The sequence below is a fragment of the Panthera pardus genome, unplaced genomic scaffold, assembly GCF_024362965.1.
Source record: "Panthera pardus isolate Hobbes unplaced genomic scaffold, ASM2436296v1 HiC_scaffold_13, whole genome shotgun sequence".
NCBI lineage: Eukaryota > Metazoa > Chordata > Mammalia > Carnivora > Felidae > Panthera > Panthera pardus.
The window spans coordinates 74,230,294-74,243,718 of NW_026526688.1; the positions used below are offsets into that span (position 1 = coordinate 74,230,294).

At 38.4% G+C, this 13,425-nt stretch overlaps 1 protein-coding gene across 10 annotated transcripts in view; it reads right to left on the minus strand.

The window, feature by feature from the left end:
* Positions 1–1,020: 1,020 nt before the first annotated feature.
* TRIM2 (tripartite motif containing 2) overlaps positions 1,021–13,425 on the minus strand; it is a 160,872-nt gene continuing 148,467 nt past the window's right edge. For all 10 annotated transcript variants that reach the window (XM_019441248.2, XM_053901181.1, XM_019441239.2 and 7 more), the window contains 2 exons: positions 10,008–10,148; positions 1,021–5,510 (listed from right to left, as the gene is read on the minus strand). In XM_019441248.2, the coding sequence (XP_019296793.1) occupies positions 5,358–5,510; positions 10,008–10,148 (294 nt within the window). In that variant the 3' untranslated portion in view covers positions 1,021–5,357. The remainder of the gene's footprint in view (positions 5,511–10,007; positions 10,149–13,425) is intronic.

The following is a 13,425-nucleotide window of genomic DNA, read 5'->3' on the forward strand; positions in this document are numbered from 1 at the left end:
CGAGCCCTACTTCAGGCTCCGTGCTGACAGCTCAGAGCCTGGAACCTGCTTTGGATTCTGTCTCCCTCCCCCTCTGCCCCTCCCCCACTCACACTCTCTCTCTCTCTCTCTCTCTCTCGCTCTCTCAAAAATAAATAAACGTTAAAAAAAAAAAAGAAAGAAAGAAAGAAAGAAAGAAAGAAAGAAAGAAAGCAAGCCAGTTGAAACTATCTTCTTTGGAAGGACATGACATAGTGATACCCTATTATTTGTACATTTATCATCAGGTTCCTTTACAACCAAGCCTCCAGAGGCCTGTCTGGACGTAATCTTTAGATGTTGTGAGTACTGCTCAAAATGCTTGGCCATTAGCTTGATGGAATATAAAAAATTGTATTGTAGGGGAGCCTAGGTGGTTCAGTCAGTTAAGTGTCCAACTTCAGCTCAGGTTATATCTCGAAGTTGGTGAGTTTGAGCCCCACATCAGGCTGTCTGCTCTCAGCATGGAGCCCACTTTGGATCCTCTGTCCCCCTCTCTCTCTGCCTATCCCCTGCTCGTGTTATCTCTATCTCAAAAATAAATAAAATATTTTAAAAATAAATGAATAAATAAACCCCTAACCTCTAAAAGAAACCTTTTATTGTAATGAATTTTATTTTAATTAAATTTTGGAACCTAAAGCCAATTATTTGCAGCGAGGTCCCTTTCTAGTTCTTCACCCCCTAGAAATGTGACCACCCTGATGCCAGAAGGTCTGTCCTGTGATTCTTTAAGGATTATAAGCATATTGCTTTGGGTCTATTTGGACTTCTAAATATATTTGCTAGACATACATGTCATGATTTTCCAAATTCCTGCTTAAGATACATCCTAAATGCTCACCTGATTATTAGCATCGTAAACAACAAAAATTTCACTATGCTTTTCTCACTTTTATAAACAGTTTGTTTGAGGTATTGATATCTTCCCCGTATTGTAGAACATTCCTTCATTTCCCTTTACTAAAAAAGCAAACAATACATAAACATTCACCCTGGAAATGGAGAAAACAAGCTTTATTATAATGATTTGAGATTTTGTGCATGGTAAAGGTATACACATGAATCTTGTTTCTCCTATGTTTCAAGACAGAATTAATTTAAAGTTTTATTGTAGACTAAAGCATCCAAAATACTGTGGTACATATGTAGCTACGGACATACAAACACTTTGATGCACAGCGTTCATTCTTTTCTTTAAATAGGCAGTCAGCATTTCGATTCATAAAAGAACAAATGAGAATATATCAGTTTCAATGTCAGAGCGCGCAAGACTTAGTGTTCTATACACAAAACGTATGAAACAGACCTAAAAAGATGGAATGTACAAAATTTAAAAAGAAACAAAGGAAGCAGAAATCCTTTATACTCATACATAGGATTGAAAGGCTATAGAATTGAAAATGATATAAAGAATTCCATTACAAGAATACACTCTGTTGATGACAGAACATTCCCATGTCATAAAGCAAAAGCATTGAGTTTAAGGCTGTGTTGCTTTTGAAAGTTAATGGACGTGCTGTACATTCATTGGGACAACATAGCCAATTTATTAATCTATTTTAGAATATTAATAGCTTTCATACATTCTCCACAAACAGACCACACAATCACTGCCACACAGTTCATCTTCAGAAAGTTTAAGATTAACATCATGATTTGTAGCTTACTGTCATTTAAAACAAAACAAAAAAATCATTTATTTATACCAAACAAATCTTTAATGGGCACTTAGTTTCCTTTATGGCAATACTAGATTCCTAGTTATCAAAAATATTAAAATAATTGTAAAGTTTAAAACCCTGCAACATTTACAGAATGCAACAGTATTACGACTTTCGATTTTAAGCAAAATTAGATGATGTTCTCAAGCAAACAGCTTCAATTTTCTCCTACCTGGAAATGTCTTGTTAAATTAGTAAACTAAAAATGCTCCTCCCTTTCCAGAAGCTGGTGAATAGGGAGGATACTATAGAGTCCAAATGTACAAAAAGGTTTTTCCCTTTTGAAGTAATCTGCACATTCCCTAATACTTATTTGCTATTTCCTCCAATTAACTCGGTAGGTATTAGCAAAGCATTTATGTGAATCCTTCCATGTTAGGATCCATAGACACTTGCTACTATACTGTTATTCCAGCCAACTTCATGTGAGGACATACCCTGTATATTTAGTAGTAGAAGCAACTGTGTTCTGGTTGCATGGACCTGTAGTATTTATTTGTCTCAAATCTAGTCAAAGAGTAAATTAAAATAAGGAAACTTGGGGATTTGTTTAGTTACTGGAGACTAAAGTTTGATCAAGATACCAAGTACCATTTTAAAAAATGGTGAACAGTCATAAAGGCTTTTTATTCATGTGTTTCTGGATGGCCAGGTCACCATGTCCCCCAAGCCCAGCAGGGGAGGTCTGTTTTGGAGGGAATGCATTGTCACTGACCTTTACATTCAAACTGGCAATATTCTGCCATAAGTGCCCAGGGGACATTTGAATGGGTAATTTCTCAGTGCTACTTATCATGAACGTATGACAGGTTCTGTACACTTGACAAAGAGAAATCAAACAATAATGATAGTTCAGGAAAAAAAAAATCACTTATTTTAATATCCTTCTCAGTTTACCAGAAACCATTTTCCAGAGAATGTGACAAAATTTCATGTAAATCTTGTCTACTCTATCTTATCAGCAGCACTTTCCCTCCTCAAATATGCTCATCAAGAAATACAGTAAATGCTAATATGTATCCAAATGTGAAATGTTATCTACACTTTACCATACATGATTATATATTTTGGAGGGGAAAATACAGTGTTTCTTAGAGTGCCCACAACATGTGTTTTAGTAACAGATAGTGGAACAAGTCTGAATCAAACTATCTATTCTTCCATTCCAATTTGTGCCAATATTGACAGATTTAAAAAAAAACAGCCTCATATTCAATATATTATTGAGATACCCAGCCCGATATGGTAGGACGGCTAGTTAATTTCTAAATTCACAAGTATAATTTCAATGTTGTGCAAAAAACACTTTTAAGTCAACTAGTCTTAAGACCAATAGCCTGTGACAGAATCTAAACAGGAAGCCACTTTTACTTGTGAAAACACACAGAAGTTATTTTAACAAATTTAAAAGGTTTTCTTTTAAACCGTCTGGGACCTATCAAAGGCCTAGCTTATCTTTTATGCAGAATGTTAGTAAAGGGCAAAATGAAATTCCCTCCCTAGAGTGTAAGCTCCAAGCAGGCAGGGATTTTTGTCTCTTTTGTCTATTGCTGTATCCCCAGTGCCTAAAATAGTGCCTGGCACCTAGTAAGCACTCATTAAATACGAGTGTTTGAATTCAAAGACTTAGTTCGCTGATGTTAGGAAACAGTATTTTATTTAACATCCGAAAATGCTATTGAATTTTATAACTTTATCACAGTCTCAAATATTTTGAAAACTCTACCTAACTAAAAAAAAAAGAAAAAAGAAAAAGAAATTCTAAACCTAAATGTAAATCTTCCTGAAAACATTTTTTTTGAGAGGTTGATTTGGGCATAATAAATTTGACAGACAATTGGAAGTAGCTAGATTTCCCTTCTAAATTTAAAAAAGTCCTATATTTAAGAGAATGACTGGGTTGTAAATTAAGCAATGAACATCACATATAATTATACATGTGGGAAATGTTTTCTTATAGTACAGTTCTAAGGTGCTTTCAGTGAAAAAGATCCCAAAGTCATATCAAAGATGCCAAGCATGACATCCTATTTGGTAGAACTGAGTAGAAAATTAAACAGTGGAAACAGACCACGTCTTACCTTACAGTATCAAAGACAGATTAACGATTGACTAAATTTTCCGTCACATTTCTCAAAACCCATTTATACTTCGTTTAAATTAAAAGTAACTAAAGTTCAACGTTTCCTTTTCTTTCAACCTGTTTTCGTTTTGTTTTTGCTTTTGAAAGCACAGAAGGCCATTTTCTGACTAAAAGTCAGCCAATACCATCATTCCTGGAAAATGGTGAAAATTATACCTGTTTTAGGGCTTGCTCTACTAGGGACGGCTTTAAACTGCTCAGTAAAGGGATGTGCTGGACGATGCTTCTGTCTTTCAGAGTGCTGCCTATTTCAATACACCAAAGGTTCAGCTATATATATATATATATATATATGATACATTCTACCTTACCCTAATCATGTATACATAGTCCTTTAATGCCTCTACTATTCATTAGACAATGATAAATAACCGTAACATGCCCTTACCTGTAATGCTTTCGAGATAACACGACTTTGGTAACACTTGCTTTCTAAGGGGAAACCATTAATCAATCACATGCCTTTGGTTGACACCATCCGTCCTCCAAAGGGCTACTTATGGCTCTCTGTCCTAGGACACTGGCGTCCTACTACATGTGCTGACATTTTGCAGGAGGTAAAGCTTTCGCTTTCGTGAAGTGGAAGAGGAGAGACACGTGAGAACATGGCACATAAAATGTGACTGACTTTTTCTTGATTACATGCCAGTGCACTAATCTGGAGTTGAGGGGGGCTGTTTGTTTACCAAAAGGTAGCATTGCTATTAGCAATATGCTTTTTAAAGCATTAGGAATTTCAGGTTTCCCTGAAAATGGACTCTGTTTTTTGATACAAGGGGAGCAGGAGAGAAAAGGTGAGAACACACAAAAAGGATCTTTGATCTAACCCAGAAAGGATGGGATATGTGCAGTGGTTTTTAAGTGCTAAACTCAAGAGGCCTGCCTAATCACACCTGGGAGGGTTTTGCAAGACAGTCGTATTTTCTCCTAATTTACATGTACTTAATGATAACCAAAAAAATGTCACATGAGTTAAGACCGACTGTAAAAGTGAGGTTAGGAGATCCCCCGGGTCTTGTAATTGAAGTTAAATAAAGTACGACAGATTCTGTTTTTGTTTTGTTTTGTTTTGTTTTTTGTTTTGTTTTTGGAGGCTCTGCATAAAAGCTACCATTCACGGGATTAACAAACACCTTTAAATATTCTAGGTTTTTTTTAGTGCTTGTTTGATTTGCAAAATCAGTTCAACTACATAAATCCCTGTCCTAGAAGCCATAGTTCACAGGTGTGAAACGCTGCGTTTTCCAAAGATTCAGTAGAAGGGATTTCCTTCTTTCAAACCCTACAGGCGAATTACAGAAATCAGATATGCAGTTTTTAAGGAAATTGTTACATTCAGAAATCACCTTGGAAAGTTCGCCAATGCTTCCTTCTAGCATGAAAAGTCTACTGTAATCTGGTCCCGCGTTGAGAAATCCCTTCCAGTTCATAGTGCAAGACCTTTGGGAGAGGGGGGGTCCATCTGCCCACCACTACTGTAAGTACCGGTAGACCTTGAAACAGTGGTTTCCAGAGTCTGCAACCACAACGTGACCATCTGAAGTCAGGGCCAGGCCCTGGGGGCCATACAGTGGGTCAGCAGATGTGTTAATGTAGGACAAAAATGATCCACTTCCGTCAAAAACCTGTAAAAAATATAAAGTCAGAGTGTTACAGGAAAAGTTATAGTAATATGATGAAACAGGAGTTAGAAAACCCTTAATGCTAATATTGTCAATACAAAAGCATGCGTGTAACCCAACAGGTTTGTTTAGGTAATGATCATATATCCGATCCTTCACTCCACTTACCTTGCTTTTGCTCCTTTCACTCTCTATCCCTCAGAGTCACTGACAAGGAGCATGCCATTGGCCACCAGACCTCATTTACATTCTTAACAGTGGTCAGTTTGAGGGGAATAGTCTTCAGTGGTGCCTGAAAATGAAGGACCCTTGTCTCCTACTCTCAGCCTTCATTTTCCACACTTCCAGCCTCACATCCCTTTTATCCCCGATCAGAAGACAGAAAAATCAGCCACTGACCACAAAGGAATGGTTCTGAGTCACAATATACAATGAGAAAATAAAGATCTTTTTTACCTTTTCATTTTTTAAAAATTTATTTATTAGAAAAAAAAATTTTTTTATTTTTTATTATATGAAATTGTCAAATTAGTTTCCATACAACACCCAGTGCTCATCTCAAAAGATGCCCTCTTCAATGCCCATCACCTACCCTTCCCTCCCTCCCACCTGCCATCAACCCTCAGTTTGTTCTCAGTTTTTAAGAGTCTAGGGGCGCCTGGGTGGCTCAGTCGGTTAGGCGTCCGACCTCGGCTCAGGTCATGATCTCACGGTTGGTGAGTTCGAGCCCCACATCGGGCTCTGTGCTGACAGCTTGGAGCCTGGAGCCTGCTTCGGATTCTGTGTCTCCTTTCATCTCTGCCCCTCCCCAACTTGTGCTCTCTGTCTCTCAAAAATAAATAAATGTAAAAAAAAAAAAAAAGAGTCTCTTATGCTTTGGCTCTCTCTCACACTCTAACCTCTTTTATTTATTAGAAAAAATTTTTAATGTTTATTTATTTTTGACAGAGAGAGAGAGACAGCGCATGAGTGGGTGGAGGGGCAGAGAGAGAGGGAGACACAGAATCCAAAGCAGGCTCCAGGCTCTGAGCTGTCAGCACAAAGCCTGACACGGGGCTCAAACTCACAGACCTCGAGATCATGACCTGAGCCGAAGTCAGATGCTCAACCGACTGAGCCATCCAGGCGCCCCCTTTTCATTTTTTTTTAAAATGTTTATTTATTTTTGAGAGAAAGCAAGCACGCGTGAGTGGGAAGGGGCAGAGAGAGACGGAGACACAGAATCCGAAGCAGGCTCCAGGCTCCGAGCTGTCAGCACAGAGCCCAATGTAGGGCTTGAACCCATGAACCCTGAGATCATGACCTAAGCCCAAGTCATATGCTTAACCGACTGAGTCACCCAGGCACCCCCATTTTTTCCTTTTCAGAAAAGAAGGAGTTATAAGAAGTCAATAACTCAACATGTACATTTGTGGGTTTTTTAGAATATTTTGTTTTTAAGTCATCTCTACACCCAGTGTGGGGCTCAAACTCACAACCCTGAGATCAAGATTCACACACTCTACCAACTCAGCCAGCCAGGTGCCCCACAACATGTACATCTGGATATGAAGTAGTCTTCTTTTGGGCTAGAAGCTTCTGCCATGATGAAATACAAGGAACATTTTTCTTTCACAAGGCCCAGGCTGGTTTCTTTTGACCGTTCTGTTTGGCCCATAGGTGTTTCACAAGGCAGTGTGACTAGGCAGGTGCTAGGAGGGCCACAATACAAACAGCTAAGCACCTGTAGTCTATAGAACTGCTTTGTAAACTTGGTTCCCAGTCTGGCTTCTAGCTTTCCAACACAATAGAATGGCTCTTTCAAATGTAGATGTACATTAGCATAATTAAGCAAGATAAATATAATGGAGAAATAAAAGCATTTATAGTCTCAGTCCTTTTTCTGGGAAGTAATACCAGTATCACATTCAAACGGCTAAATACTACTGTCTTCACAAAGACACCTGGATGCTACCTGATTTAACCCGTGCATTCTGAGGTCTCAGAAATTCGGCACAGGGCCATATTGGCAAGGATGAATAACCCTGTCTGCACATGTATGTTTAGATTCTTCTGGGTGTCTATACAGAGAAATTGAGAAAAGAATAGTCTTTCTTAGTCTGGGGATTCAAAACCTTTGTTCTTAATTTAGAGAAAAATCTACTTTTTTTGTCTGGAAACAACTACAGACCTCAAAATAATGTTTTAATTCTTTTTTTCCAGAATGTAACCACTTTTATTATTTTTTATACCCAATTAAAATGGCAAATGCCATCATGACACCATTAATCCTAAACCATGAAAATATATTTAAATTCATTATTATATTTAAAATGTTTTAGGGGCGCCTGGGTGGCTCAGTCGGTTAAGCGTCCGATTTCAGCTCAGGTCACGATCTCGCGGTCCGTGAGTTCGAGCCCCGCGTCGGGCTCTGGGCTGATGGCTCAGAGCCTGGAGCCTGTTTCCGATTCTGTGTCTCCCTCTCTCTCTGCCCCTCCCCCGTTCATGCTCTGTCTGTCTCTCTCTGTCTCAAAAATAAATAAATGTTAAAAAAAAAAATCTAAAATGTTTTTGTTCACTTTTAATTTTGAAATAATTATAGATTCATAGGAAGTTCCAAGGATAGGACAGAGAAATTCTGTGTACCTTTCACCTAGTTTGGCAGAATGCTCCCGTTAACACCATTCGAGTCTAGAGATTTATTTTTGGGGAGTTTTAAAATTATTAACTACATTTCCTTAACAGTTGTTGGGGTATTCAGGTTATTTATTTTATATTGAGTGAGTTGTGGAATTTGTACTTTTTGAGAAATTGGTCCATTTCATCTAAATTGTCAAAAATGCACATGTAGAGTTCACAGAACTTCCGTATGCCTGCGGAGTCTGTGATGATATTAGCACTTTGTGTCTTTTCCTTTAGCGGTCTCGTTAGAGGTCTGCCATCTTATTGATCATTGCAAGGAACCACCTTTCTGTTTCACTGCTCTTCTCTATTGTTTGCCTTGCACTACACTGATTTCTGATCCTACCTGCACTATTTCCTCCCGCCTGTTTGCTTTCAGGCTGTTCTGCTCCTCTACTTCTGGCTTTTTTGAGGTAGGAGCTGGGATTCGTGATCTCTGACTTTCTAATGTAAGCACTTAGTGCCAGTAAGTTCCCTCTCATGTAGAATGGTGGTTGCCAGGGCTGGAGAGTGGGGGAAATGGGGAGAAGGTGGTCAAAGGGTATAAACTTCCAGTTAGAAGATGAATAAGTTCTGGGGACCTAATGCATTGTATGGTGATTATAGTTAATAAAACAATTTTATATACTTGAAAGTTTTGCTAAGAGAGGAGATCTAAATGTTCTCACCACAAAAAAGAAATGGTAGTAACGTGACGGTGACAGAGGTATTGGCTAAAGCTATGGTGGTGATCATTTTGCAATATATAAGTGTATCAAATCATATTACACACCTTAAACTTACACAATATATATGCCAATTATATCGCAATAAAGCTGGGGGAAAAATCTTCCTCTCAGGACCCTCTTAGCTGTACACCACAAACTTTGATACGCTATATTTGTACTTTCATTCAGGCCAGTATATTTTAAATTTTTCCTTGGGACTTCCTCTTTGACTCAGGTTATTCAGCAGAATAATGTTTTTAAATGCATACAACAAAATACATGGGATTATAAAGGAAAACAATCATTATTAAAACATAGTTATCAAAATTGTACAAAACTGCGATATAGTAATATGTGTGCTTTTTATTTTTTTATTTTTATTTTTTTTTAATTTTCTTAATGTTTATTTATTTCTGAGAGAGACAGAGACAGAATGCGAGTGGGTCGGGACAGACAGAGAGGGAGACACAGAATCTGAAACAGGCTCCAGGTTCTGAGCTGTCAGCACAGAGCCTGACGCGGGGCTCGAACTCACGAGCTGCAAGATCGTGACCTGAGCTGAAGTCGGACGCTCAACCGACTGAGCCACGCAGGCGCCCCAAAATGTGTGCTTTTTAAACCAACACATTAAATAACAAGAAATGGTGATGGATCTATCTCATCTAAATTGTCATGTAACACTGACTGGTTCTGAAAGGGTGATGAGCATATATGACAATTCAAGACCTCTGCAACCATGATTCCTCTTGGTGACAAAGTTATAGGTGTTCCTAAAACTACGGTGATTGTTGCCTATATTCATAATTAAAGAAAATGAGTTTTTAGTTGGAAGCTAGTAAAAACAGTAATATATTTTTGTTCAATGGATGGACCTCTTGAGTTCTATCCACAAACACTTTTGTGTTAAAAATTCCCAATTCAGAGGTTTTCACTCTGGTAACCTGTTGATGTTGTTCTCCTCCACCTTCTACTCCACCTCTCCTCCACCTTAGTTTAGCACTTCTCCTGAGACGGTCTATGAAAACCTAACCAATGAACAATGGGAAACATCCCAGTTGGGAGACAGCCAATTCTTCACTTTCAACAAACACCCGTCACTCTAAACAAATACATTAGCATTACATGAGTTTACCTGGATCCTGCTGTTTCCCCAATCTGCTACAATGATGTTTCCATTTGAATCCACTGCTACACCTGTTGGAGCATTAAACTGCCCATTTCCTTCTCCATTTGAGCCAAACTTCAACATGAATTCTCCCTCCTGATTAAACACCTGTATGAGATATTTTTAAATGATTTTATTTTAAACTAAAAATAGTTGAGCCAACATTACGGGTTTTAAAAAAATATGTATCTGAGCAGATTTTTATTATGAGTTAAGACATTCTAAAAAAAAAAGAAAAAAAATTTACAAAGTAGACCCCCATATTACTTATGGTTCCCCAATTTACTATATAAATTTGATTTATCATTTGTTAAATCAGTTCTTATTTCTAGCTCCTATCTGGTTATTGAGTACTTATATGAAAAATACTTTTGTTATAAATTATAAAATATATAGGAATATAAGGCAGGATAAGAAAGTGGAGCTATAATTTTCAACAGTATTATTATTCCTGCCTTTGAATAAATAGCTAAATTTCAAGAACAGAAATATTACTATTTCTAACAGGAGGGATGATCAAAGTTGTATCAGGACCATGGAGCTTTTTGTTAGGCTGGGTGCTCAGAATTTATTACCATTTTACAAAGTCAACGTGAGAAAGAGCAAGTTAGACTTCACACTTATAAGGGAATATAAGGGAAAATGTGTGTGTGTGTGTGTGTGTGTGTGTGTGTGTGTGTGTGTGTGTGTGTATGGCACAGGTGAGGAATAATAGAAGGGCTTTTTAATATATTTTTTTCAGAATATATATATTTTTTTAAATTTTTTTTTTTTTAATGTTTATTTATTTTTGGGACAGAGAGAGACAGAGCATGAACAGGGGAGGGTCACAGAGAGAGGGAGACACAGAATCTGAAACAGGCTCCAGGCTCTGAGCTGTCAGCCCAGAGCCCGACGCGGGGCTCGAACTCACGGACCGCGAGATCGTGACCTGAGCTGAAGTCGGACGCTTAACCGACTGAGCCACCCAGGCGCCCCCAGAATATATATTTAGTTAAAATAGATAGGTTATATGACTCTAAGGCTTTGATGGATGGAGCATACTGAGGGGAGCGGGTTGAGAGAAGTTGGGGAGGTACACAGAACTCTTCAGCAAATTCTCTAATATATGATCTAGACAAGCAATAGCTTGTTGTAGTTAATTAAATATTCTTACTAATGGAGTGTTAAAATACATGTATCAAATACAGATTATTGATTTGGAGAGAAATAAATTGTCATTATGTGGTTATTTGTAAGACTACAGTAAGCATAATTTTATCTTGATGATTCAGATGGTATTTAATGGCTGTGAAATATCTCTAGGATATTATTTTAAGCTTCCATTATGATGCAGCCAACATATGTTGAAGGACCCATTAACAAATCAAAACGTATTACATGCAAAGCCATGAGAATAAGGGTTCCTGAAACGTGGAACAGAGGGAGTTCACCATACCCGAGTGCAGACCTAATTTGAGAATGATCTCAGGGCCTTTTACAGATTCTCCTACTGCCATCTCTGTGATCATGAAAGATTAAAATGACTCTCTTTCGTTTAGTTATGTACACTGGAGAAGCAAAGGGAGACAAGCCATCTCTAAAGGCTAAACTCCCTTTAAGATAAAGAAAAAGAATCATGACTGCTTCTTGAATTAATTACATAACTTGCCAGCTAAGCAAGCTACCTCTTTGGTTCTTTGGAAAGGACAAGACAAGAACTAGCTTTGGCTAAGATTATTTTTTAAAAATCTTTCCTGACTCCTTTTATCTCCTTTCACACAGAACGTTCTTGTTTTAAAGGCCAATGAAACTGTTTGTATGCTGGTGAGGACACAATTTATTACTCTCTGATCTTTTCCCTTAATAAGTCCTACCAATAATCTTTTTGTTTGTTTGTATTTATTTCTCTGAAGAGGTGTGTTTTCCTTGGCCTACTGCAAAAAACACAAATGCTTCTGCCCCATTTTGTAATGATGCAGAATGCCAAATTTAGTTGTTTTGCAATGAAAACAAAATACACACTGAAAGTGGCTAAAGAACTAGACCATTTGTTAGCCCTGACCTATAGGCACAGTTTTTACATTTACCAAGAGAGAAATGAATTGAATCCAGAACCACTGCTAACTGCCACGTGTCACAGGGGAAACAAAAGCCCAACTATTCCATAAAAGCTATATGGCAACAGCTGCCAAACAGAAGAGAAAAAACACTGGTTTTCTTAAATAAGAGGGAAACTGAGTTCAAATTAGTAAAATAATCTACCTCTGCTGTACTGAAAACTTGAAGAGTTTTCAGAATCTTAATAATTACAAATTTCTTGTAGTTCCTATTTTTCCCACCTAAAATGTCATTTAATAAATTATTCAGATGAAAACATATTAAGAGGCGGATGCATGAGCTGAAATAGTTTTTACAGCTTTGCTTTTCATACAAGTTTTTATAGCAAGTTTTTATCACTTGGATGATAATCCTTTCCTGATTTCAAAATTCTGCTTACCTCAAATACCACCTCCACTTGGAAGTCTTCCCTGATGGTCTTAGTTACAGAAATCTGCTCTTTGTTTTCTTCTGGATACTTATAGAACTTTATATGTACCTATATTAAAATAATAATTTATCGCTATCTGCCTTGCATTTTGATTACTTACATATGTCTTATTTCCTTCTACATTGTCAGCCAGGGCTGGTAACTAGGAGTCCTCCCACATACCAATGCCAGTTGATTCATAGAAGCTGCCTGGAGCACTGGGACGGAAAGGCTCTGAGGCCACAGTTGCGCTTAGTAGAAAAGAGCAACTTGATTAATAGGACTATCTTCCGGTGGGGGTGGGCAGCATCTATACCAGGCGTTTGCTGGCCTTTGCTGATCCATATGAGTTATCTTCTGGTTAAATGCCCTGTAGTTAAATGATTCCCCTATTAAGTGAGTGAAGGCTAGGGAGTCTGAGGACAGCCTATGTTATCGTTAAGCTCATCACACAGGACTGTTACAGCATCCCCCTGGGGGGGGGGGGGGCAGTCCAGAGCCCAGTCCCTTCTGCCTCTGCTGTTTCCCTCCTCCCCAGCACTACTCTTCCCAACGTCCTCTTCCGTTTACCAAGACACCTCCTGTAGAGAGAGAGAATTTGCAGCTTACAGAGGGAGGTAGGGGAGTGGGGAATGAGCTCCCCCACTATGGCAGCAACTCCAGAGACACAACGTGGCAGGAAGCAGCCTGAGAAGCAAGCAATGGTGGGCATCCTTTCTCCTCTTCCTGCCCCATCAGGGGCAGGCCCACTGTGCCCTACACTTTGCATCCACCAAAAAAAGCTCAAAACCATTCCATTTACTTGGGTTAAATGTATCTTTTGGGACAACCTGGGGGAAATGAAGCGGTGATGGACTCAGGAGAGAGAGTGCCTTT